Source organism: Molossus molossus, unplaced genomic scaffold (assembly GCF_014108415.1).
Source record: "Molossus molossus isolate mMolMol1 unplaced genomic scaffold, mMolMol1.p scaffold_m16_p_22, whole genome shotgun sequence".
In the NCBI taxonomy this organism is placed as follows: domain Eukaryota; kingdom Metazoa; phylum Chordata; class Mammalia; order Chiroptera; family Molossidae; genus Molossus; species Molossus molossus.
In genome coordinates this window covers 17,290,848-17,318,567 of record NW_023425358.1, presented here as the reverse complement: position 1 = coordinate 17,318,567, position 27,720 = coordinate 17,290,848, and the positions used below count along the sequence as shown (strand labels likewise).

The 27,720-nt window shown below is 50.4% G+C and overlaps 1 protein-coding gene and 1 non-coding gene across 2 annotated transcripts; both read right to left on the bottom strand.

Annotated features, from left to right (window-relative positions):
* Window positions 1–1,055: 1,055 nt before the first annotated feature.
* Window positions 1,056–1,162, bottom strand: LOC118640438. Its single transcript, XR_004961362.1, has one exon. It is a non-coding gene; the product is annotated as a U6 spliceosomal RNA (small nuclear RNA).
* A 14,387-nt stretch (window positions 1,163–15,549) lies between these two features.
* Window positions 15,550–22,941, bottom strand: LRRC75B (leucine rich repeat containing 75B). The gene is given in 12 exon segments (XM_036277279.1): window positions 15,550–15,680; window positions 15,683–15,901; window positions 15,904–15,941; window positions 15,943–16,065; window positions 17,522–17,635; window positions 18,335–18,375; window positions 19,434–19,464; window positions 19,466–19,554; window positions 21,828–21,940; window positions 21,943–22,004; window positions 22,240–22,343; window positions 22,861–22,941. Coding segments are annotated over 12 exon segments (1,146 nt in total).
* Window positions 22,942–27,720: the final 4,779 nt, after the last annotated feature.

The following is a 27,720-nucleotide window of genomic DNA, read 5'->3' as shown; positions in this document are numbered from 1 at the left end:
AGTTTTCTGCGAATAGGTCCTTTATTTCTTTGGTTAAGTTTATTCCTAAGTATCTTAATTTTTTTTGCCACGATGGTAAATGAGATTGTTTTTAAGTTTCTCTCTCTGTGAGTTCATCATTGGTGTATAAGAATGCCATCGATTTCTTGACGTTAATTTTGTATCCTGCTACTTTGCCAAATTCACTTATTAAGTCTAGTAAATTTTTGATGGAGTCTTTGGGGTTTTCTATGTATAGTATCATGTCATCTGCGAATAATGACAGTTTCACTTCCTCCTTTCCCATTTGGATCCCTTTTATTTTTTTCTCCTGTCTGATTGCTGTGGCTAAGACTTCCAATACTATGTTAAATAAGAGTGGTGAAAGTGGGCATCCTTGCCTTGTTCCTGTTCTTAATGGAAATGCTTATAATTTTTGCCCATTGAGTATGATGTTGGCTGTAGGTCTTTCATATATGGCCTTTATTATGTTGAGATGTGATCCTTCTATTCCCAGATTGCTGAGTGTTTTTATCAGAAATGGGTGCTGGATTTTGTCAAATGCTTTTTCAGTATCTATTGATATGATCATATGATTTTTATCTTTCATTTTGTTTATGTGGTGTATCATATTTATTGATTTGTGAATATTGTACCAGCCTTGCATTCCTGGGATGAATCCCACTTGGTCATGGTGAATAATTTTTTTGGTGTATTGCTGGATTCGATTTGCTAGTATTTTGTTCAGGATTTTGGTATCTATGTTCATCAGGGATATTGGTCTGTAGTTTTCTTTCTTCGTAGTGTCTTTTTCTGGTTTTGGGATTAGAATTATGCTGGCCTCATAAAACAAGTTTGGAAGTCTTCCTTCTTCTTGAATTTTTTGAAATAGTTTGAGGAGAATGGGTATTAGTTCTTCTTTGAATGTTCGGTAAAATGCCCCCGTGAAGCCATCTGGGCCTGGACTTTTGTTTCCTGGGAGAGTCTTGATTACACCTTCAATGTCTTCTGTTGTTATTGGTCTGTTCAAGTTTTCTATCTCTTTCCGGATCAGTTTTGGGAGACTATGTGTTTCTAAAAATATGGAACGCTTCACGAATTTGCATGTCATCCTTGTGCAGGGGCCATGCTAATCTTCTCTGTATCCTTCCAATTTTAGTATATGTGCTGCCGAAGCGAGCACGTCAGAATGGATTTAAAAACAAAAAAAAAACCCCAGCCCAGCCAGTGTGGCTCAGTGGTTGAGCGCTGACCCATGCACCAAGAGGTCGCTGGTTCGATTCCTGGTCAGGGCTCATGCCCAGGTTGTGGGCTCAATCCCCAGTGAGGAGCATGCAGGAGGCAGCCCATTGGTGGTTTTTCTCATGGATGTTTCTATCTCTCTCCCTTCCTCTCTCTCTAAAAATAAAAAAATAAATAAATAAATAAAGAGCAAGACCCAAATACATGTTACCTGTAAGAAACGTACTTTATTTATTTTTTTATCCTCACCTGAGGACATTTTTCATTTTTTGTTCACATAGAGTGGGAGGGAGAGAAAGGAAGAGAGAGAGAGAGAAACATCGACATGAAAGGTACACATCGAGTGGCTGCCACCCACACGACCCACCAGGGCCGGGGACAAACTGCAACCGAGATACGTGCCCTTAGTGGGAACCGAACCTGGGTCTCTCTGGACCGCAGGCTGTCGCTCTAACTGCTGAGCCAAACCGGTCAGGGCAAGAAACGCACTTTAAATATAAAGACATAAATAGGTTAAAAGTAAAAGGATGGAAAAAGATGAATACCATTGCTAACACTAGTCAAAAGAAAGCTGGAGTAGCTAAATTAATATCAGACAAGTAGGTTTCAGAGCAAGAACATTGTCAGGGATAATGAAGGTCATTTCATAATGATGATAAGATCCGTTAATCAAGGAGCCATAAAAATCTTAAACATTTATGCACCTAATAATAAAGTAGCAAAATACATGAAGCCAAAAATGTGTAGAACTGCAACAAGAAATAGATAATTGCAATTACAGTCAGAAATTTCAGTTCCCCTCTCAATAATTGATTGAGCAAGTAGGCAGAAAATCAGCAAGGATATACCACTATAAGTCAACCTTTTAATTAATTAATTAATTAATTTATTTATTTATTTTATTTATTTATTTATTTATTTTTTATCCTCACCTGAGGACATTTTTCTATTTTTTGTTCAGGTAGAGTGGAAGGGGGAGAGAGGGAGAGAGAGAAACATCGATGTGAAAGGGACACATCGAGTGGCTGCCACCCGCACGACCAACCAGGGCCGGGGACAAACTGCAACCGAGGTACGCGCCCTTAGCGGGAACCGAACCCGGGTCTCTTGGGACTGCAGGCTGACACTCTAACCGCTGAGCCAAACCGGCCAGGGCTATTTATTTATTTTAAATCCTCACTTGAGGACGTTTTTCCATTCATCTCCAGACAGAGTGGGAGGGAGAGAGAGAGAGAAACATCAATGTGAGAGAGAGACATTGACTGGTTGCCTCCTGCACCAGGCAGGACCCCAACCGGGACCGCTGAGGTACATGCTTTTGACCGGAATCAAACCTGTGACTCTTTGGTCCGCAGGCCGACGCTCTAACCAATGAGCCAAACTGGCCAGGGCCCAACCTGACTTTTATTAACACCACCCAACAATAGCAGAATACACATTATTCTCAAATACACACAGAACATTTACCAAGATTCAAAAGTCATATTGACTGTGTTGCCTGACCACAGTAAAATTAAATTAGAAATCATTAACAGAAATATCCATGGAAAATCTCTGAATATTTGGAAACAAAATAACACACTTCTAAATAACCCATGGATCAAAGAAGAAACCAAAAGAGAAATTAGAAAGTATTTTGAATCAGCTTGAAAATGGAAACACAACGTATCAAAATTTGTGGGGTGCCACCAAAGCAGAACTTAGAGGGGTAATTTATAGCATAGTATATCTCAACTATAGTAATCAGACAAGAAGATTCATTTGAGACCAGCCAGTGTGATTCAGTGGTCGAGCATTGACCCATGGACCTATTCAATTCCTAGTCAGGGCACATGCCCAGGTTGCAGGCTCGATCCCCAGCAGGGAGTGTGTGGGACGCAGCCAAACGATGTTGATGTTTCTCTCTCTCTCTTCCTCTAAAATCAATTAAAAAATATTTTTTAAAACTTATCTTTATTGTTGAATGTATTACAGATGTTCCTCATTTTTCCCCCATTAACCCCCCTCCTGCCTTTCTTCACACTGTTGTCTGTGTCCATTGGCCATGCATATGTGTACATAAGTTCCTTGGTTTATTTCTTCCCAACGCCCAAACCCCCTTCCCTTTGAGTTTGTCAGTCTAGCAATCAATTTGTACTTCTTAATCCCCTCACCCATTCCCCCAACCCATCTGGCAACCAACAAAATTTCTCTGTATCTATGAGAATGCTTCTGTTCTGCTTGTTCACTTTGTAGATTCAATTGTTGATAGATGTGTATTCATTGCCATTTTGTTTGTTCGTATTTTTTATATTTTTCTTCAAAAAGACCCTTCAACATTTCATATAATAATGGTGTGGTGGTAATGAACTCCTTTAGCTTTTCCTTGTCTGGGAAACTCTTTATATGGCCATCGATTCTAAATCGACAGCTTTGCAGGATAGTTTGCAGGATAGAGTAATCTTGGTGGTGGGTTCTTGCTTTTCATCACTCTGCATATTTCTTGCCACTCCCTTCTGGCCTGCAAAGTTTCTTTTGAGAAATCAGCTGACAGTCTTATGGGAACTCCCTTATAGGTAACTAACTGCTTTTCTCTTGCTGCTTTTAAGATTCTCTCTTTGTCTTGAACCTGTTGCATTTTGATGATGATGTGTCTTGGTGTGGGCCTCTCGGGGTTCATCTTGTTTGGGACTCTCTGTGCTTCCTGGACTTCTATGTCTGTTTCCTTCACCAAGTCAGGGAAGTTTTCTGCCATTATTGTTTCAAATAGGTTTTTGATTTCTTGTTCTCTCTCTTCTCCTTCTGGCACCCCCAAGATGCAAATGTTGGCACGCTTGAAATTGTCCCAGAGGCTCCTTACACTCTCCTCATTTTGTTGGATTCTTTTTTTCTTTTTGCTGTTCTGATTGGGTGTTTTTTGCTTCCTTATATTCCAAATCGATGGTTTGCTTCTTGGCTTTACCTACTCTACTATTGAATCTGTGTAAATTATTCTTTTTTTTTTTATATCCTCACCTGAGGACATTTTTTGACATTTTGTTCAGACAGAGTAGGAGGGAGAGAGAGAGAGAGAAACATCGACATGAAAGGGACACATCGAGTGGTTGCCACCCACACGGCCCAACCAGGGCTGGGGACAAACTGCAACCGAGGTACGCGCCCCTAGCGGGAACCGAACCTGGGTCTCTCCAGACCGCAGGCCAATGCTCCAACCGCTGAGCCAAACCGGCCAGGGCTGTGTAAATTATTCTTTATTTCAGTTAGTGCATCCTTCATTTCTGACTGGTCCTTTTTTATGCTCTTGAGGCCCTCACTAAGTTCAATGAGCTTCCTTATAAGCAGTGTTTTGAACTCAGCATCTGTTAGGTTGCTTATCTCCATTTCCTTTAGTTCTTTTCCTGGAGTTTTGTTCTGTTCTTTCATCTGGGACCTGTTTCTTTGTCTCCTCATTTTGGCTGCCTCCCTGTTTTTGTTTCTATGTATTACTTAACGAGAGGTATGGGGCTAGCTGAGTCCAGATGCTGCTTGTTTGAAAGAATTTAGGAAAACCTGAAGCAGGATCCAAGACAGGCCAATCTTATGATAAAGCAACTGGCAACAACTTGGGTGGGCCTGAAAGTTGGGTGGGGCGGGGCCTCAGGGAGTCACCAGGGCAGGGCAACCAGTGTGAGCCAGGTTGCTGGAGTCTCAGATATGGCGGCTGTCTGCCGCCCCAGGGAAGGGCTCACCAAAGGACAAAGGCCTCTGACAGCATGTCTGTACAGGAGAAAGCCCCCTTTCTAGCCCTCACTCCAATGCCAAACAGCTCAGTTCTTCCCTGTAAGTCTCTGGTGCCCCTCAAGCTGCTTCCCCTCTGAGCTTAGAGGGAGCAAGTCCGAGTAAGTCCGTGCACGGGCCCTTTAAGAGGAGCTGCCCAGGAGTCCAGCCGCCTCAGCTTCCCTGAGCCTCAGTTCCCGCTGGTTTTTCTAGCCAGAAGTGATGGGGATTCTCTTCCTGGCACTGGAACCCTGAGCGGGGCGCCTGGTGTGGGACGGGGACCAGCCTGTTGCGCCTCCGCCCCTCCTACCAGTCTCGATGTGGCTGTTTCTTTAATTCCGTAGTTGTAGGACTTCCATTCAGCTCGTTTTCAGGCGTCTTTGAATGATGGTTGTCCTGTAGTTGAGTTGTAACTTAGATGTGGTTGTGGGAGGATGGATACTGCGTTTACCTGCACCGCCATCTTGACCGGAAGTCCTAAAGTATTTTTTATAAAAAGATTAATTTAAGAATCTAGAGGAACCGAAAAATGGCGGCGGAGTGAACGGAGCTACACAGACCGTCTCCCAGAACCAAACTGGAATTACAACTATAACACAGACAAATCGATGGGAAAAACCAACAGAAAAGCAGCTTGCGAGGACCATACAACGAGGGACACTGACTCCATCCTGGTAGGCTTGCGAAGGCGCGAGACGGGGCTGGGAGCCCACGGTCGGCAGCTTGGCAGCGGCCTTGGCTGGGAGCGGCGCCCTCGGGTTACACTCCCAGGCGGCTCCACAGCTCAGAGCCGGGACAGAGGCTGAAACAGCCACAGCCACTCACCTTGGGCTCCGGCAGAGGAGGGAAGGCTGGACTGGAACTGTGTGGGGACACTTGGGGTTTGGAGGGTGCTCAGAGCTTTGGCTGAGTGCAGCCACTCAGGACGGTGGCCACATTGCTCCTTCCCAAGGCTCTGAGGAGAGGCAGCAGCCCCTCCCTCGGAGATCCAACCCCACCCTGGGGGCCATCGAAGTGCTAATTGAGGCTCACTAACAACCAGCATCTGCCCCACCCTCCTGAAAGCCCCTTGGCTGAGCACCAGAGGGAGTTTTTCAATCAACTGACAACCCAAAACTCATCAATTAACCTAGACTGCTAGCCTCCAGGCAAAAAGCTAGAGGATAACAGTACCTTTCCTGGGCTGGCAACTTTAACCAGGAAAGTAAGACTTGACAGTGGTGTTCAACGTGGGTCCTCCCTCACTCATCTAAACACAGGAGAGGGAGCCACAAACAGCAGAACACCAATACCCACAGGGAGAACGTGACAGGCTCCAAAGCCCACAGTGATAGCCAAAATGGTGAAACACAGAAACAGAAGCCAAATGAAAGAGCAAGAGACCTCCACCGAAGATGAAATCAATGTGGAGCAATTAGGCATGTTAACAGAGCTAGAATTCAGAGCCATGATCTTGAGGAAGCTGAACAGCATGAGTAAGGACATAGAGACACTGAAAATAAGCCAATTGGAAATTAAAACCAACAAGAAGAGATAAAAAATGACATATCAGAAATGAAAAACACATTGGAAGGTTTAAAAAGCAGAGTAGGGGAAGCTGAGGACCGGATCAGTGAATTAGAAGACAGGGTAGAAAAAATCAAACAATCAGAAAAACAAAAGGAAAAAACTATTAAAAAACAGGAAGACAGCTTAAGAGAACTATGGGACAACTGGAAACGTAATAATATTTGCATCATAGGAGTCCCCGAAGAAGAAGAAAATGAGCAAGGGATAGAGAATATATTCAAAAAAATAGTGAGAGAAAACTTCCCTAATTTGGTGAAGAAAGAAGGCATTCAAGTTCAAGAAGCACAGAGAGTCCCAAGTAAGAAGAACCCAAACAGGCCCACACCAAGACACATAGTAATTAAAATGCCACAAATTAAAGACAAAGAGAGAATCCTAAAAGCAGCAAGAGATAAGCAACAGGTTACCTACAAAGGGAACCCCATAAGGCTCTCAGCTGACTTCTCACAAGAAACACTACAGGCCAGAAGAGAATGGCATGAAGTAATCAAAGTCATGAAAAACAAGAATCTGAATCCAAGACTACTCTACCCAGCAAGGCTATCATTCAAAATAGAAGATCAAATAAAGAGCTTCTCAGACAAAAAAAGGCTAAGGGAATACATTAGCACCAAACCAGCACTGCAAGAAATGTTAAAAGGACTGCTGTAATTAGCAGTAGAAATGGGAAGAAAAATAGAACTACACTAAACAAAAATGGCAATAAATAAGTACATATCAATAATCACCTTAAACGTAAATGGATTGAATGCTCCCATAAAGAGACACAGAGTAGCTGATTGGATAAGAAAGCATGACTCATCTATATGTTGTTTACAAGAGACCCACCTCTCAACAAAAGACTCACATAGGTTGAAAGTGAGGGATGGAAAAAAATTTTCCAAGCAAATGGAAAGCAAAAAAAAGCTGGGGTAGCAGTTCTCATATCTGATAAAAGAGATTTCAAAATGAAGACCATAACTAGAGACAAAGATGGCCACTACATAATATTGAAAGGATCTATCCAACAGGAAGATATAACCTTGATAAACATATATGCACCCAATATAGGAGCACCAAAATATATTAAAAATCTTCTGGAGGACTTCCAAGGAGAAATCGACAACAATACAATCATAGCAGGGGACTTCAACACCCCATTGACAGCACTGGATAGATCCTCTAGGCAAAAAATTAGCAAGGAAACAGAGACTCTAAATGAAGCACTAGACCAAATGGATTTAATAGATATCTACAGAGAATTACACCCAAAAACTACAGAATACACATTCTTCTCAAGTGCACATGGGACATTCTCAAAGATAGACCACATGATAGGACACAAACTAAATCTCTACAAGTTCAAGAAGATTGAAATCATATCAAGCATCTTCTCAGATCACAATGGCATGAAACTAGAAATCAATTGCAACAAGAACATGCAAAGACATTTCAACACATGGAGGCTAAATAGCATGTTATTAAACAATGAATGGGTCACAACACAAAATCTATGGGATGCAGCGAAAGCAGTTCTGAGAGGGAAGTTCATAGCACTACAGGCCTACCTCAAAAAACAAGAAAAATTTCTAATTGACTGTCTAACCTCACAAGTTAAAGAATTAGAAAGCAAACAAAAAGAAAACCCCAGAGCAAGTAGAAGGAAGGAAATAGTAAAGATCAGAGCAGAAATAAATGACATAGAGACCAAAAAAACAATTCAAAGGATCAATGAAACAAAGAGCTGGTTTTTCGAAAAGATAAACAAGATTGATGGACCCTTAGCTAGACTCACCAAGAAACAAAGAGAGAGAACCCAAATACACAAAATCAGAAATGAAAGAGGAGAAGTAACAACCAACACCACGGAAATACAAAAGATCGTTAACAACTACTACGAACAACTATATGGCAACAAATTCGACAATCTAAGCGAAATGGACAAATTTCTAGAAACACACAGTCTCCCAAAACTACTCCCGGAAGAGATAGAAAACTTGAACAGACCAATAACAACTAAGGAAATTGAAGAGATAATCAAGACTCTCCCAGCAAACAAAAGCCCAGGCCCAGATGGTTTCACGGGGGAGTTTTACCAAACATTCAAAAAAGAACTAACACCCATTCTCCTCAAACTATTTCAAAAAATTCAAGAAGAAGGAAGACTTCCAAACACGTTCTATGAGGCCAGCATAATTCTAATTCCAAAACCAGAAAAAGACACTACGAAGAAAGAAAACTACAGGCCAATATCCCTGATGAACATAGACGCCAAAATCCTGAACAAAATATTAGCAAATCGGATCCAGAAATACATCAAAAAAATTATTCACCATGACCAAGTGGGATTCATTCCAGGGATGCAAGGCTGGTACAATATTCATAAATCAATAAACGTGATACACCACATAAACAAAATGAAGAACAAAAACCACATGATCATATCAATAGATGCTGAAAAAGCATTCGACAAAATCCAGCATCCATTTCTGATAAAAACGCTCAGCGATGTAGGAATAGAGGGATCATATCTCGACATAATAAAGGCCATATATGAAAGACCTACAGCCAACATCATACTCAATGGACAGAAACTAAAAACATTTCCATTAAGAACAGGAACAAGACAGGGATGTCCACTTTCGCCACTCTTATTTAACATTGTACTGGAAGTCTTAGCCACAGCAATCAGACATGAAGAAAAAATAAAAGGGATCCAAATTGGAAAGGAGGAAGTGAAACTGTCATTATTTGCAGATGACATGATATTGTACATAGAAAACCCTAAAGACTCCATCAAAAATCTATTAGACTTAATAAATGAATTTGGCAAAGTAGCAGGATACAAAATTAACGTCAAGAAATCGACGGCATTCTTGTACATTAATGATGAACTCACAGAAAGAGAAACTGAAAAAACAATCCCATTTACCATCGCGCCAAAAAAAATTACGATACCTAGGAATAAACTTAACCAAAGAAGTAAAGGACCTATTTGCAGAAAACTACAGGTCATTGAAAAAAGAAATAGAGGAAGATATAAAAAAGTGGAAGCACATACCCTGTTCGTGGATTGGAAGAATTAACATAATTAAAATGTCCATACTACCCAAAGCAATCTATAGATTCAATGCAATCCCCATCAAAATACCAACGACATATTTCATAGAACTAGAACAAATACTTCAAAAGTTCATATGGAACCAAAAAAGACCCTGAGTAGCCACAGCAATCTTGAAAAAGAAGAACAAAGTAGGTGGGATCACAATACCAGATATCAGGTTATACTACAAAGCGACTGTAACCAAAACAGCCTGGTACTGGCACAAGAACAGGCATATAGACCAGTGGAACAGAACTGAAAACCCAGAAATGGACCCAAGGCAATACGCTCAAGTAATATTTGACAAAGGTGGCAAGAGCATACAGTGGAGTAAAGACAGCCTCTTTAATAAATGGTGTTGGGAAAATTGGACAGCTACATGCAAAAAAATGAAACTAGACCATCAACTTACACCATACACAAAAATAAACTCAAAATGGATAAAAGACTTAAATGTGACCCGTGAATCCATAAAAATTCTAAAAGAAAATGTAGGCAACAAAATTTCGGACATCATACGGAGCAGAATTTTCACTGATACATTACCTAAGGCAACAGAAATAAAGGAGAAAATGAACACATGGGACTACATCAAACTCAAAAGCTTCTGCACAGCAAAAGAAACAATCATCAAAATGGAAAGGCAACCCACTGTATGGGAGAACATCATTGCCAATGATGTATCAGATAAGGGGTTAATTTCCAATATATAGAGTGCTCCTACAACTCCACAAAAGGAAGACAAAGAACCCAATTAAAAAATGGGCAGAGGAGCTGAATAGACACCTCTCCAAAAAGGACATACAAATGGCCAAGAGACATATGAAGAAATGCTCAACATCACTAATCATCAGAGAGATGCAAATTAAAACAACAATGAGGTATCACCTCACACCTGTCAGAATGGCCGCCATCAACAAATCATCAAACAACAAGTGTTGGCGAGGGTGTGGAGAAAAGGGGACTCTAATACACTGCTGGTGGGAATGCAGACTGGTGCAGCCGCTATGGAAAACAATATGGTGCTACCTCAAAAAATTAAAAATTGAACTTCCATTTGACCCAGTGATCCCACTGCTGGGAATATACCCTAAGAAGCCTGAAACACCAATCAGGAAGAATATATGTACCCCCATGTTCATAGCAGCACTATTTACAATAGCTAAGATCTGGAAACAGCCCAAGTGTCCACCAGTAGACGAATGGATAAAAAAGCTGTGGTACATACACACAATGGAGTACTATGCAGCGGTAAGAAAGAAAGATCTCTTATCCTTTGAGACGACATGGAGGGACCTGGAAAGTATTATCCTAAGTGAAAGAAGCCAAGCAGAAAAAGACAAATACCACATGATCTCACTTATATACGGAATATAATGAACATAACAGTCTGAGGGATACAGTAGACCCAGACACATGGAAGTAGGGCACAGACTGACATCCCTCAGAAGAGGGGATGGGGGGTGGGGGGGTGGGAAGAGATAAACCACAGAACTTATATGCATGTATGCATGACCAATGGACATGGACAACTAAGCCGGGGACAGGGTGGAGGGGGGGGGGTTGCCAATGGGGTAAAAAGGTAAAATATCTGTAACAAAAAAATAAATAAAAATTCATAAAAAAAAAAAAAAGAATCTAGAAAAAAACCCTGGCCGGTTTGGCTCAGCAGTTGGAGAGTCGGCCTGCGGACCAGAGAGTCTCGGGTTTGAATCCTGCTAAGGGCACGTACCAAAAAAAAAAAATCAAAATCACCCTGGCCGGTTTGGCTCACAGGTTAGAGCGTTGGCCTGCGGTCCGGAGAGACCTGGGTTCGGTTCCCGCTAGGGGCGCATGCCTCGGTTGCATTTTGTCCCCGAACCAGGGCTGGGTGGCAACCACTCGGTGTGTCCCTTTCACGTCAATGTTTCTCTCTCTATCTCTCTCCCTCCCACTTTATCTATACAAAATATCGGGGAAAAAAAATCATCCAAAAGCAGGCAAAGATTCTCAAGAAAACACAACCATATTGAAATATCCAAGAGAAAAGGAATTCTATATTCATGCAAACTTGTACATGAATATTTATAACAGCTTTATTTGTAATAGCTAAAAATGAAACAATTCAAATATTCATCAACAGGTAAATGGATAAACTGTGGGGCATCCATCCAACCAAATACTACCCAGAAAGAAAAAGAAATTATTGCCCTGGCCGGTTTGGCTCAGTGGTTAAAAGCATTGGCCTGCGGACTGGAGAGTCCCGGATTCGGTTCCCGCTAGGGGCATGTACCTTTGTTGCAGTTTGTCCCTGGCCCTGGTTGGGGTTGTGTAGGTAGCAACCAGTCGATGTGTCTCTCTCACATCGATGTTTCTTCTCCCTCTTCCCCACCCTCTCCCTCCTGCTCTGTCTGAAGATAAATGCAAAAAAAGAGAGGAACTATTGATACATGCAACAACATTGTGGGAGTCTTAGAATAATAATGCTGAGTGAAAGGAGTCACCCAGAAAAGACTGCACTTGTGTGTGATTCTATATTTCTAAAACTCTAGAAAATGCAAACTGATCTATAGGGACAGAAAGCAGATCAATGGTTGCTTATGGATGGGGATGGCAGTAGGGGGAGGGCGAAGGCCTTACCAAGGGGCACAAGGACACTTTTGGGTGTGATAGATTTGTTTGCAGACTTCATTGTGGTGGTAGCTTCATGGATACATACACAAGTACAAATGTGTCATATTGCACACTGAACTGTATCACTTGCTATGTCCACTTGAATGTGGAGCACGGGTATCTTTTCTACATGTTTCCTGTAGATATTCTCAACATCTTGGCAAGGCCGGTGTGGGCTTCAGGAGGCTGAGGCCCTGAGAGGTGACGGCACCTGCAGCTGTTCCAGCCAGACTGCCAGCAGGGGGCGTGGACCCTGCACTCTGAGCACAAGGATGGGCTACTCCGCATTAGTTCTTGGAAGAGGGCAGAGCCTGGATCCTCACTGCTCTCCTCAGACCCATTTTGCTCACAAGGAAACTGAGGCCCAGGGAGGTCCTGGCTGGTCTTACTCCAGGGGCAGCTCAGCTGGAGGTCTGCTCCCTGCCACAGGATGTCATCGTGGTGGTCTCCTGCCTGCAGTGGCTCTTGGGCAGGGGCTTGCTCCAGAGCTGCAGTGAGTCCCAACCCCCAGGGTGGCTGTGAGGCAGAGCATGCAGGGTTAGCATCGCAGGCTGAAGCCAGGCAGCCTGGCGTGCCTCCCAGCAACTCCAGTCCTAGACTTTGACCTCGGACAAGTCACTTAACGTCTCCCTGTCTCAGTTCATTCATCTACAAAATGGAGGTGGTAACAGCACCCACCTCCTTGAAGTGCAAAGAGAATTAAAGGCGTATAAAGCCATCAGAATAGTACCTGGCCCAGAGAAAGGCTTTGGAAATGGTTGTTAAATAAATGGCTCAGCCCTGCCTAGTCCTGAAGGTTTGGGCTCCTGCCATTCTCACCCAGAGATCCCTGGGTGGAGGCCCTCCTGACACCAACAAGCTCTGTGCCCCCCACGCAGCAGGCACTTTCCAAACCTTATGTCATCCTCGCTCCATCCAGCAGGATGAGGGGAGGCTTGGTGTACCCAGTTCCCAAGATGAGGGAACAGGCCTTGAGAGGACCACACCACCAGCAGGAGACGTGGCCCGTCTGCCTCCAAGAGGGACTGGGTCAGGACTGGCCTGACTGGGCCCACCTGCTGTCTCCTCCGCCTGGAACTTGGGCTGGAGCCGGCCTGGCGGTCACTCTCTGCCCACCAGCCTGTGTGAGTCACAAGCCCCCACTTCCTGGAGTGTCCGTGCCTGTAGCATAGCCTTGCTGGTGGTTGTGAGGCCCCAATGTGGGGGCCCCTCAAGGGGGCTGTGGATACCTGCATGGCAACAAGGCCAACCCTCTTCTCTTGAGCTGTTTCATGCTCCAGCTCGGCTGTTGCATTGAGTGTCTCTGTCCAAGAGGCGGGGAGAGATTGAGACCAGCTGCCGCTGCCTGGATTCTCCCGAGTTTGCCTGGAGACACGCAGCTCAGGTCCTCACACCATCCCGGTAGGAGTCTCTCCGAGAGGTGACATTCAAGGTTTGTGGGCTGAATTCGGGCCAGTAGTGGGCAGGGATTGAGAGCTGGAGGGAGGGTGGGAGGGAGGTTGGCATTTCTCCAGCAAGGAGTCGTAGGAGAGCTCAGCTGCGTGCATATGATAAGAGGCTTATCAGCTTGCCTGACCCAAGGCCGCTTCCCCATTATTATCCTCTTTACTGGCCCCTTCTACCTCCCAACCTTGCTTTGCCTCTCTCAGGGAAGCCTCAGCCCCACGTTCCAAGGTGGGGGCACAGGGAGATGCTTCTGAGGCTCCTAAGCCACTGGGCAAGGTGGCCTGAAAGGGGCAGGACCCCAGGGGGAAAGGACAGACCAAGGCATTGAGGGGGAGGGCCTGGCCAGGGCTCACGGCAGGTCAGGAGCAGAGCTGGGTTGACAGGATGCTCTATGTACCCTTCCCACCACCCCCAGATCAGGGTTCCTGGGAAAGTGTGAGACCAGTGGGGCCTGACTTGAGGGCAGGGCAGGCGGCACAGAAGGGGGCGCTCCTTTTCCTCACGGCCTCCTGCTTGGTCCTGGGACCAAACCCTCCTATGCTCACCCTTCCTGGCTGTCTCCCTCTGGCCCAAGAGGCTGCTGTCTATCCAGCTCGCCTGAGGATGTGCTGCAGTCCGTGCTGACTCACAGTCCCCTGGTCAGAGCTGCTGTGCTGGGGTACCTAGACCAGGAACCCCATCTTCTCCTTGGCCCATGGGGCTTGCTCTACTTCTGGGTCTCTCCTCATCTAGCAGGATCCCTCTGCCCCCAGACCTGACCTCCTGGCTCTGCACAGGAGCCTTAGACCACTGGCATGCTCACTCTGGGTCAGAGTTTCCCCCCGGAAATCTCTACATTTCTCTGTCGCAGCCCCGCCTGACACCTAGTTGTGCTGAACTCCAGCTCTCCACAGAGGGCCATGAGGGTGACGCTGGCACTGGGGGCTTCTGGTGCAGAGGCTGCACCAACGGTGCCTGTGGGGGAAGGGAGCCCTCTGCTGGGAGCAGGCCACCTCTTGGGGCAGCCCTTGGACTACTGGACGGAGCCTGCTGCTGCTGCTGTGCTCGTCGCTGTGCATTCTCTCTTGGGGTCCCCAAAGGGGAGGACTGTGCACATGGGCCCCCAGGGCCTGGAGGGAACACAGAAGCTCTCCACCTCTGGTCTGATGTGTTTCCTAGCCCTGTGGAGTTGCCCACTCACCAAGTGCAGGAGGCCTGGGGGAGGGAGCTAGGGCTGGAGGGCAGTGCAGCGCTCTGTGAGGGAACAGCTTTGCCTTCCGTCAGCAGTCTTGTGCCCAGTCCAAGGGAGGCACGGGCTTGCTGTGGGCTCCATTCCGACCTCTGCTCCTCTCTGGGTTTCCCATCTGCCCTCCCCAGCCCTGCTAAGCCCTGCCCAGCTGTGAGGGCCGGTCCCTGGAGGCCTTCTCTAACTCCCATGCCCGCAGATGGATCTGACCCCTACACCTTGGTCTCTGCCCAGGGAGCATTTGAAGGGAGATCAGTGTGAGCTTGGTCCCTCGCTTTTGGATGGGCAGGGTCCCTGAACAACTGGCTCCCCTTTCTCCCCGCCCCCACAGCTGGGCTGCCACTCTGTGTCCATGATGCAGAAAGGCTGAGGCAGAGGGAGCATCACCCTTTATTGTGGAGTCTGCACAATGGGTGCTGGACCCTCCTAAGGAAACCTGAGACCCCAGCCTGGGCTGACCATCCAGCCTCTAATGAGCCCATTCTCCTTCCACCCATTAATCCCAGACTGCGCACTGGATCTCTGGGAACGTGGGGGACCTCTGGGGCCTCCATCACCCCCATCCCATGTACTTGGGAGCACTGACAGTCAGGTAGCAAGAGCCAGAGTGGGGGACGGGTCACCGGGTGCAGCAGGCCTGGGGTTCAGACCCTGGCCCAGCAGCGGCCGAGCCCCAGGTGGCGGCAGCAGCGGTGGCCCTGGCTACCTTGCCCTCAGGCTCGAGGCCCAGGCTCTCGAAGATGGTCGGGGCGAGGTGTGCTGGCTCAGCCGCCGGCACAGGCCAACGAGGAGGGGCTGGGGCAGGGAGGCCACGTCCACGTTGTTGCCCAGGTCTACGCGGGCCAGCGCAGTGAACTTGGCGGTGTCCTTGACAGCCTCGGTGGGCTCCCAGGCGGCAGCGCCATTGAGCAGGAGCTGGGAGAGGCGGGGCGGCGTCCAGAGGCCGGGCAGTAGCAGGCGCAGCAGCTCTCGCTCAGCTCTGCGAAGCTCAGGTCCAGCACCGCGAGCCCGGCCCTGGCCGCCCAGGAAGCGTGTTATGTGCTGCACACCCCGAGCCGACAGCGGGACCCCTGAAAGGCTCCCAGCCTCCCCTGCCAGCAGTCTTCTGGAGGCTGCTCTAGAGGCCGTGAGGAGGCTGCAGGTGGGGATGGCCCAGGCAGGGCCCACTGGCTGAAGACAGTGACCTATTGAGGCAGCCCAGGGAGATGGGGAGGCCCAGGCCCTTCAGTCCAGCCAAGATGGGATCAAACTGCCACTTTCTAAATGGGTGGCCATTTATAGTGCTTGGAGCTTCTCTGAGCCTCAATTTCCCCCTTGGTGAAAGGAGACTTGGCTGTTATGGGGATTAAATACATACCTGTTAAGGCTCCATGAGCTGTTATTATTAAAATCCTACTGCTTACCTTCATCTCCACAAATGTCACATTCATTTTTGTGTGACAGTTGTCTCACTTATTTTTATGCCAGCCCAGTGGCTTAGGGAAGATGACTGCATTCTGCAAAGGAGCGAACGGATGCTCAGAGAAGTGATGCGTCTTTTCCATGGTCACACACCCATAAGTGGGGAGCCAGGTCTCCAAGTCAAGGAGCCCACATGTTTTTCTCACGTAACTCCTCTAAGGTCAACCGTCTGAGGGTAAGGATAGACGTTCCTATGAGGATGACAGCGTCTCAGGCTGGTCCCCCAAGCCCTTGGGGCTGGAGAAGGGACAGGCCCAGGGTCTTGAGAAGGGAGGTGTTGGGCATGGGGGTTGGGGTTCAGGCTTGCTGTGGGAAAGGGTTCTCTGTGTTCTAAGCTGTGAAGGAAGTTTAGAGACTGAGGAGGGTCCCCTGCTGACCCCGGAACCCCTCTAGGTCTCTCCTCTCCTTTGAACATGGTCCACTAGGCAGACAGGCCTGACTGGGAGCTGAGAGCAGTGGGCCCACCGCCAGGGTGCCCACCTGCCACGACAGGGACAACCTGTGGGCTCCAGGCTCAGCATGGGCCACCAGGCCTGAGGGGGGCCAGGGGAGGGCACTGGGGCTGTGGTTCCGGGCCTCTGGATCTAGGTGCCTGTGGCCAGTTCTTGGCTGTGCGTGGCCCTGAGGCCGGATGGAGTGACAGAGGAGGATCCCAGGCAGAGTGAGCCATCAGTCCAGCCGGGGACGCCTGGCACAGAACTCCCAAAGGGATGCAGGAAAATCAGGCCGTGGGTTTGCCTTGGGCAAACCACTTTGCCTCAGTTTCCTTCCTAGTGAAATGGGAATCATAACCCAGAATCTGTCTCCCTCATACCTGCTAAGGTCAACTTGGTCCAGGGGGCCAGGCCTGGTGCCAGGCCAGAGATTAGGCCTGGGCAGTGAACAGCAGGAGGCGGTCCTGCAGAGAGCAGCTTGGCTTGGGGAGTGTCTGCTGCCATTGGCCAGACTGGCCTCCAAGGTTGGGGCCATGATGCAGGTGAGGATGAGGGGCCCACAGGATGGAGTTTCAGGTTCCAGCCTCTTCCTGAGAGAAGCCTGAATACCCCTAGGGCTGGCCCTGCCTCTCCACATCAGCCTGGGAAGGGACCCTGAGGGGCGTGAGGTGAGCTGTGTGTGGCTGGACCCCTGACCAGCTCTGGGTCTTCTTCCGAGGCAGGCTGGACCCTTGCTGCCGTGTGGAGTGAGGGGCGTGGTGGTAGATGAGCTGCCGGCAGATCTTATCCGAGGACTTCCAGAGCTTAGTCCTGTGGGGCGACAGTGCTAGCAGGGTGAGGTCGTCTCTCCCACAACTCTGGGCCCTGAGGACCCCAGTGTGCGGTAGAGTAGTCATTCATTCATCATGGATCACTGAGCTGCCCACCAGTCTCCCCTGCCCACCCCCATCCAGCTATGGCATGGCAGGGAGCCAGGGAAGGCTGCCCGCTGGGAGCTGGACAGGCTGGTCTGAGGCCCGCAGTGCCCGGCGGGAGGAAACCCAAACAATGGGCCCTTGTTCCCTGTCCTCAGGCCCAGGGCTAGCGTCTCAGGCTATCAGCCGGCTCTCTGCCCACCTTCAGCGCTCCCCAGGGACTTGTCACAGGGGAGGCAGGACCAGGCCCCTCCAGGGAGCCTTGCTCCACTGACGCCACCCCCAGAGAATAGGAACGAGCCAGGTCAGCACACTCTTCTTCCTCTCACTCTTCATCTAGACTGCGCCTGTGGGGCCGGGGTCTGGGCTGCCAGGGCTGGGAGGGTTCACATGTTGCAGGACCACCATCTGGCTCTCTCCTAGTCCCAGGTGGCCCCTGTAGAGGCTCAGCTTGGGCAGAAAATAGGGGTGCCCTGCTTTCCACAAGCTGGCACTGAGCATGCCCTCTACCCACACATTCTTTATCCAGTCCATTAATTGCGAGTGCACACAGTGGCAGCAAGCCCCAGCGGTCACCGTGCAGGCTCTAGGCTACCTCAGAACCCTCGGTGACAACTGCATGTAGATGTGGGAGTCCTAGAGCCGGCAGGGCTCAGAGCGGGCACCATTGTTTCACCCGGGCCTCATTGTGCCTAAGGATGGGGGCTGGAGCTGGGGGCTGGCCACAGGCTGTGTGTGTCAGGAGCACAGCACCTTCCACTCTCATGGCAGGATGTCTGCAGGTGTCATCAGAGTGAGGTTCTGGGAAGACGGGGTGCATGGGGGGAAGAGGGTAGAGGCTGCTAGTGGCAGACACCACTCAACACAAGAAGAAACTTGCTTGTGGCTCTCAAAGCTATGGGAAGCAGCAAGGACTTGTTCCCAAGGGTATCCCTACAAAATGGGGTCATGTGTAGTCCTGGCCAGTTTGGCTCAGCGGTTAGGGCATCGGCCTGCAGTCCAGAGAGACCCGGGTTCGGTTCCCGCTAAGGGCACGTACCTCGGTTGCAGTTTGTCCCCGTCCCTGGTTGGGTCATGCTGGTGGCAACCACTCGATGTGTCCCTTTCACGGTGATGTTTCTCTCCTTCTCTCTCCTTTCCACTCTATCTGAACAAAAAATGGAAAAAATGGCCCTGGCTGATTTGGCTCAGCGGTTGGAGCATCGGCCTGTGGACCAGAGTCCCGGGTTTGGTTCCCGCTAAGGGCATGTACCAAAAAAAAAAAAAGGAAAAAATGTCCTCGGGTGAGGATAAAAAAAAAGGGGGGTCATGTGGATCAGGGATAGTGGCTCTCTTTCGGTCTTGGGACTGAGGCTGGGAGTCTGGGTCAACCAATGCTTTTGTCAGAGCATTCTGTGTTCTGCAGGGTCCCCATACAACGTCCGGCCTGGGTCTTGGGACCTGGTACACAGTGCTTGCCTCAGGAAACAGTTTACCCAGCACAGGGCTTTTCAGGGTTGGGAAAACACAGCTCACACTTGCCCCAGCTGCTGGCCAGCCTAATATGCTGAAACTGACATCAGGTCCCAGAGAGGGGCAGTGACCTGCCCTGCAGCAAGCCAAATGAGGACCCAGGCTCCTGCCCCCAGCCCTGGGCTCTCCTGACCCCTGTCAACCAAACTGCCCAGCCTGTGGTCTTTGCCTATAAGCCTCACCATCTTGGGGCACTGCAGGTCCCGGGCCAAGCAGATCATAGGAGATGGGGTCCACCAGATTGAGGAAGGCCATGTTCCTGTAGAGGATGTCGGTGGAAGGGATGTCGGTGAGGCCCAGGTCCTGTGGGTGGTAAAGAGTTGAGTGAACCAGAAGCTGGGCCACCTCTCTCCAGACCTGCTCCCAGCTAGCCAGAGCCCCTCACATCCACTGCCCCTTCCCCATCTCCCTTGCTAAGGCTTGCTGGAATTTCCCCACCAATGGCAATGGGCCAGGTGGACCTTTTAGATGAGGAGAGAGTCGGCGCAGCAGGGACCTCAGAGAGGTGATAAGCAGGTCCCAGAGCCCTTAGAGTGGTTCCCGGGAGATGAAGCATCGTGCTGGGCCATCTTGCCTTCTCTGAGGTTGGCCTTGTTTGGGAGATTCTTTGGGGGCTCCTCTGATGACCTCCCAAGACCATTGTCCTCCAGTATTCTCTTTGGGCCCTTTGTCTCTTCCACCTATTCCCAAGTGCCCCCGAACTTCGGCCACCATCTGTTTGCCCACATGTCCAGACCTTTCCTGTGCGGGTGGACTTCTCTCTCAGCTCAGACTGAGTATGTTCATCTCATGCCCTGAAGCTGGCCTTGCCTGTGCCCCAGCTCAGTAAAGGGTGTCACCATCCCCATCTTCCCAAGGGCCTGGCATCTGCCCTCACTGGCCAGTTTCCTTATCTATTCTCCAGGCCTCTCGTCCCTTGCATAGATCCTACTGTCAGGTTCCCTAGCTTTCCTGCCTTCATTGACCTGTGGCACCAAACCTTTCAGAGCAGTGGTTCTCAACCTGTGGGTGGTGACTCCTTTGGGGGTCGAATGACCCTTTCACAGGGGTCTCCTAAGACTACCGGAAAAAAACATATTTCTGATAGCGATTCACAACAGCAGCAAAATTACAGTTATGAAGTAGCAACGAAAATAATTTTATGGTTGGGGGTCACCACAACGTGAAGATGTTAGGAAGGTTGAGAACTACTCTTTCAGAGGGTCCAGCTAGAGGATGTACTAACAAGCTGATGGGGCAAGCACAGCCAGGGGGGATCTTCTAAACCCATGTAGGTCCCCCAAAGACAAAGGGTGACAGGTTCAATGCCCAGGGCGCACAGGAAGACAGACCAGGAGGGAATTCCCAAAGGCCATGACTGCAGAGTCCCTGTGGCTTATGGGGCAGGACAGGCCTCTCACTGGGCCTCAAATCCTAACCCCTGGGACAACAGGGGGCAACCTAGCTGGTTTCCCAGCTACAATGCCCAGCTGGTGCCTTGGGCTCAGGTGCCATCCCAGAGAGAGATCTGTGCCTCTGGGTAGTCTGGCTGATTCACTGCTGCTCTCCTGCTTGCATGTTAAACACCATAACGTTCATGTCACAGGTGCCAGCAAGGGAGCCTGGACTGACCCAGACAGGGCCCCAGACCACAGCCTGCTTTCTGCTGGTCTGGACAGCTCCTCTTAAAGGGCCAGCTCCCACCTTTCCAGCCAGCTGGGGCCAGAGTAGAGTGCAGCAGGAAAAGCAGGACTGGGAGGCTGGGGTTGGGCTGTGGCTTGGCTGGTCCCCAATCCGCTCTGTGGCCCTAGGCTCACTACTTTTCTCCAAGCCTCAGTCCCCATCTCTCATCATCCACCTGCAGGCCAAAGACATGCACTTCTGATTCCCGCTTACAGGATGGGGCAGGGGTAGGGATGTAGGTAGAAAAGCAAGTGGCCTGCCTAGTGGTGATGCTGGCACCAGAACCCAGAGCTAGGGCAACCCAGGGATTGGGAGCTGGGACTCAAGAACCCGGTGTGTGTGGGACCAGAACCGGGCCTGTCCAGATGTAGTGTGATGTACAGATGCCAGGGGTGTGAACTCAGTGGGTGCTGCGCTCTGCCTGGGCTGCCACGGTGTCATGGTGAGGATGCATCCGCTGACCTGCTGGGCTCCTGCTTCCCAGGGTCCAGTGCCTCCCCTCACCCTGGAGGAGGGGAGAGCTGAGGATGTCCCATTGCCCCTCAAATACAAGACGCCAACACTTGCCACTCCTTCCAGCACCCCTTCCTTTCCTGCCCAGGCCTGAATCTGGGCTCTAGGCTCCTGGCTTGGAGCACCCTCAACACAACTGACCTCAGAGCCCAGAGGCATGGACACTGGCTTGCCCTCGCCTCCACACTCCCAGTTCTCCTGGCCTGGCTCTAGCCTGCTGCCCTCCCTCCCTTGCCTTCTGTCTCGCCCAGACAAGACTCCCACCCTTGCAGCCAGTCGTACTCTCCGCTCAGAATCCGCCGGGCCTGCGCGCCCGTCGGGCCATCCCCACCTCCTGGCCCCTTCCAGGCCCGCTGCCCGCAGCCCCGGGCCCCTCCCTGGCCTCCAGCTCCTTCTCGCGCCTGGCACAGGAGGCGTAGCAGCTGCCGGGCGCGCTCGGGCCGCCGCTCGCGGAGCGTGGACTGGATCTCGCGGAGCCAGCGCACGCGGCGCTCACAGGGCGCGGGCCCCACCCCGCCGCCGCCCCGGCCTCCGAGCCGCCTTGGGTCGGGGCTGCCGGCCCAGCTGCGCCCCCGTGGCTGCGGGGCGACGGGCGCTCGGCGGGCGGGAGGCTACCCCGTCTGAGCCCGCCCCGCCCCCGGCGCTCCGGCCCCGCCCCCGGCCTGAGTTGCGCCGGGTGGGGAGCGGCGGGTCCGAGGCCGCATCCCTGGCGCACCAGAGCCGGGGAAGGGGCTGGGTGGCGGTCCTGCTGGGGCCCCGGGGTTCCCAAACACCTGGTTTGGGGGATCTGCGAAGAGAGGCCCCCGCCCGAGCTAGACCTGGATCTGGAGCTCTGTCCTCAAGGCGGGGGTGTCGCTGAGCCCCGCCAGGACGAGGTGGCGCTTGGCGCCTCTGAACCCTTCTGGCCACAGGGCTGACTGTGGAACAGTCGCTTTGGCGGTGCGAGGAGCACTGGACTTGGCGTCAGGGCGGGGTGAATGGGGGTTCCTCTGAACGCTTGCCAGCCTCAGGCAGTGCCCGACAGAGAGCAATTGTAGTATCTGACCCGTACACCCTGCTTGGACACTCCTACAAAGACAAATATTTACTGCCCCTCTCTGTTTGGCTGGGGAGGCAGAATAGAGCCCAGCCCCTCTGACCCAAGTCTCTGATCTCAAACCCGGGAGATAAACGGGATAAGGAATGCTGGTTAACGGTTAAGCCCAGCTCTGGGCAGGCTGGCACAGGCAAGCTGCACCTGCCCCTGGCTTTGGGTTTTCCTGCCTGACAAGTGTGGGGGCAGTGTGAGAAGGGGGAGCTTTTGCTCCTCCCAGGGCCAGGCTTGAGCTAGGGACCTACGCAGCTCAAGGATTGTTTCCATCTCCTTGGGGTCTCCCTCAGCAGCACTCTGGGGCTTTCTTTGGAGGCCTGCTGCCCCCTGCAGCCCCCACTCACCTCTGGGTCCATCACACTCCTTGGGTAGAGGGCATGTGGGGCACTAGGCTCCAGCCCCAACTGCGTCAGCAAGGAGGGCATGTCCAGCCTGTGAGGTCAGTATGCCTGGGTACAGGTGCAGAAAGGGTGGTGGGAGGTGAGGGGAACAGTCTAAGGGCCCACAGTGAGATGAGGGCAGAGTCAGGCTCCTTCACTGAGGAAGCCCCACCTGACCAGGAGTGTGTCTGGGCTGAGCCCCTGAGACAAGGCAGTGTCCTCATCCTGACTACCCCCTGAACCCCAACCCCTGTTGCCTGGTTGGACCGTTCCTGGGGCCTTTCTCTCCTTGGCTCTCTTCTCTCTTGGCAACTGCTGGTGGCCCCGGAGGCTCCCCTCCCCCCCGCCTCTATTGCCAACACTTTCCTGGGGCCACCTTGGCACCACAGGTTTCCTCTCTGGCAAACCTGCCTGACTGCCTGGCCTGCCTTCCCTTAGGGACACGACGCTGTCTCTAAACTGACGAGGTGGTGACAGGGCCAGAGATTTAAACAGCAGCCCCAGAGCCCAGGGACCTTTCAGACCCCCTGTCCTGAGCTGGCAGTCTGGTAAGAAACTCCTCTCCCTCCCCTCATACTCAGGGCTGAAGCCAGAGCTGGGAGGGCTCCCAGATCCTGACCGTATCCTTCCAGGGGTTGAGCCAGGCCTGGACATGGTCACCTCCAATGTGAGCAAACTGAGGTGGGGTCTGGGGTGTGGGGTGAGGGAAAGGAGGGGTGCACCTCGTGTTGTGAAGGGGGCAAACAAGGCAGCGGCAGAGGGAAGGTGCCCAGAGCTTAGAGTCCTGTGGAGTCTACTCCTCACCCCCCACCTCACCCTCTGTGTCCCTGGCTGGAAGATTCCTAGAGGACATTTTTCCAGGAAAAAGGGGAGGGTGGTGTCTGGGCCCACATCCCTAGATGGGTTTCCCTAGGCCTCCTAGTGGGGGTGGTTAAGTTGAGCTGGCGCCTGGGGACTCTTCTGGCCTAACGGATTTGGGCAGGAGCCCCCAGAGCCAGGGCTGTAACGTCCATCGGGAGCGGGGCATCGTTCTCCCTCACTAGTCGTCATGTGTACTTAACCAAAGGATGCTGGCCCTGCTACCAGAAACGGGACCTGGCCCTGAGCCAATCTGCCTAGGGCTGGCAGGTAGTGTGTGGGTTCTCGGCTTTGTGCAGGAAAGATTTTACAATACGACTCCAGGTGATTGAGAGGACATTTATTACAACTGGGGACAGTGAAACAAGGAAGAACCTAGGACAGAAGATGACACAGGAGAGGGACTAGGTGGGGAATGAGCCTAGGCAGGGCTGCTCTGGCTCACTAAGGAGTCAGAGAAAATAGGCCTTGGAGACAGGTTCAGAGGGTTAGCCCGGGATGAGCTGCTTGGAGTCTCATGGGGACCCTTAGAGTCTAGAAGATGTACACTTCTGGGGGAAGACAAGGAAGGGAAAAGCAGGGGTGTGCACGCTCTGGGACCTTCGGTTTGAGGATTTTTATTTCATTTTATTTTTTTAATCCTCACCCAAGGATATTTTTTACATTACTCTTCAGACAGAGCTGGAGGAACAGAGGGAGGAAGAGAGCGAGAGAGAGAAACATCGATGTGAGAGAGACACATCGATGTGAGAGAGACTCATCCACTGGTTGCCACCCACACGACCCCAACCAGGGTCAGGGACAAACTGCAACCGAGGTTCGTGCCCTTAGCAGGAACCGAATCCAGGACTCTCTGGTCCGTGGGTGACACTCTTACCGCTGAGCCACACCGGCCAGGGCTATATTTTATTTTTAATTCTTTTTTCCTTTGTTGATTTTAGAGAGAGAGAAAGGGAGAGGGAGAGAGACAGAAACATCGATGAGAGAGAACATCGTTGGTCACCTCCTATATGCCCACCACTGGGGATTTGGCCCACAATCTGGGAATGTACCCCGACCCGGAATTGAACCAGCGACCTCTTGGTGCATGGGTCAACACACAACCACTGAGCCACTCCAGTCGGGGGATTTGAGAATTTTTAAAGACTGGGAGTTTAGGGAAGGTCTTAGGGGTGGATTAACAGAATACTCATCAGTTTTATGCTGATGCACAAAGATGAGATTTATTCTCTTAACTTCATCTCTCCTTGGTGTGATTGGCACAAACGGGCACTAGTTGGATTTTGGCTCTCTCTCTCCTTGAGCAGGGTGATTTAAGCTATTTACCTTCTGATTGAGGAGGAGAAGTACAAAACACTTTAAGTGTCTTTGATTAGGGAAGACAGAATTTACTAGTTGGCTGCAAACTGCTTGGCCAGCTAACTATCCGTCTCTGTTACCCCATTCTGCTGTCCTGGCTTACTAGCCTGTCTCAGCCTCACCCCCTGGAGTTGTCCAGGGTAGCAGAGCTGTGTTTGTGGAGACCCATGCAGTAGTGGGCTGTGAATTTGCCCACTTAGTTGATATGGACACTCAGGGGCTTGTAATAGGTCTCTTGGGGCAGCCCTACTCATTGTGTACCCCGTGAGGTAGAGGTTGAGGAGCCAGAAAGTGGCAGGAAACAGCCAAACCCCAGGCCCTTCTGGAGACAACCAGGAGATAAATAGCAGTGACAGCCCAACCTTTGGCTTCTCAAGCCTTTGGCCACCCATGTGGTGGCCCAGAGGGAGTGACAGGGAACCAAGGTCCAGATGACTCAGCAGGTGGGGTGGAGAGCTGTGTCTGTGGTTAGAACTAGACCTGTCCTACCTTTGGGCTTCTTCTCTGTCCACCAGGGAGATAGTCCAAGCCCAGGATTGATGACACTTCAGAAAGTAGCCAAATGACAGAGTCTCCTGGCAGCCACTGCAAAGAAGGAGGGTTTTGGACTTACTAGGAAGGAGGAAGCTCTTTGGAGGGAATTTCCCTGGTAGCTGGCTCAGCAGGAACAGGTTGTCAGCCTCCTGCCAGGAATAGGCTTAGGACCTGTTTTCGAATCCCCTGGATCTGCCACTTCTGGGTGAGCAAATGTAGGCAAATGATGGTAGCTGTATTAGTTCTCTGTGGCTGCCATTCTGTGGCACGAGAGAACCGAGAGACCACCAGAGCCAAATTAAAGCCAAGTATAGAGCAAAGCCAGGCCCTGGCCGGTTTGGCTCAGCAGTTAGAGTATCTGCCTGTGGTCCGGAGAGACCCAGGTTCAGTTCCCGCTAAGGACACGTACCTCGGTTGCAGTTTGTCCCTGGCCCTGGTTGGTTGTGCAGGTGGCAGCCACTCGATGTGTCCCTTTCACGTCGATGATGTTTCTCTCTCTCTCTCTCTGTTCCTCTCTCTCCCTCCCACTCTACCTGAACAAAAAATGGAAAAAAAAAAAAGAGCAAAGCCAGCCGGCAACTGATCCCGAGTTCTCGGAGACGAGCCCTGGGGCCTCCAAATGTTGTGGCGACAGAGTCAAAGAAAGACCCCCAGAGAACCGAAGTCCAAATACGAGCCGTTTATCAGCCGGCCGGTGTCTGATTCCGAACACCCCGGTGACAGAGTCTTCGGAATCAGCCCCATAAGCTTTATCACATGCCTCTCATACCTTACAGCAAGTAGGATCTTCTTGACACAATGCCCAGGGCCACAGCAAGGCTGTGTAGAATTAATTTGCCTTACGGATAACAGGCCCACCCAGGAACACCCGGGCACACCCAGGAACACCCAGGTATTTCAGGTATTTCAAGGTACATTAGCCCCAAGCTGCACAAACACAGCGCAAGCCTAATTCCTTGAGATTGTGGGGGAGGTCGAGTCTCTAACTCAAGACCTCCAGGCTCCATGGACTCTGTCAGACACGTAGCCGGCTCCCAACAATTTCTTGGTTCAGGGAGTATTCCAATTTACTGAGGTTATTTTGACTAAACAGGTTCAGCTAGAAGGCACACAGTGACTTTCCCAATCATCAATTATGGAGCAGCACAATAATTTACCAATCATCAATTATGGGGTTATGAACATGCCAGCACACCATGACAGATTACCACAAACTTGGTGGCTTAAAACAATAGAAATCGATTCTCTCACAGTTTGGAGGCCAGAGATCTGAAATCAAGGCATCGGCAGGGCCACGTTCTCCCTGACGGTGCCAGGAAAGAATTCATCTGCCTTTTTCCCGGCTTCTGGTGTTGCCAGCATTCTTGATTTTTTTTGGCTTACAGCTGCGTCACTCTGCCTCCATTATCACACAGCTCCCCTCTGTGTCTGTCTCTTTTCACATGACCTTCTTTTTTTTTTTAAATCCTCACCCGAGGATATTTTTCTATTTATCTTCAGATAGTGAGAGGGAGAGAAAGGGAGAGAGAGAGAAACATCAACATGAGAGGGACACATCGACTAACTGCCTCCCGCATGACCCCAACCAGGGCCAGGGACGAACTGCAACCAAGGTATGTGCCCCTAGCTGGAACCGAACCCGGGACTCTTTGGTCTGCGGGCCCATGCTCTACTGCTGAGCCAAATCAGCCAGGGCTGGACTCTTTTTTAAAAAAATATATTTTTATTGATTTTTTTTAGAGACAAAGGAAAGGAGAGAGAGAGAAGCATTAATGTGAGGGAGAGACACCGATCGGCTGCCTCCTGCACGGCCCCCACTGGGGATCGAGCCTGCAACCCAGGCATGTACCCTGACCGGAATCGAACCAGGACCTCTCAGTCTATGGGACGACACAATCCACTGAGCCACACTGGCTGGACAACGGCCTTTTAATAAAGACGCTAGTCAGTGGATTTAGAGCCCGCCCTAATCAGTTTGACCTCATCTTAAGTAATGACATCTACAAAGACTCTATTTCCAAATAAAGTCACATTCTGAGCTCCTGGGTGGACATAAGTTTGGGCAGCACTATT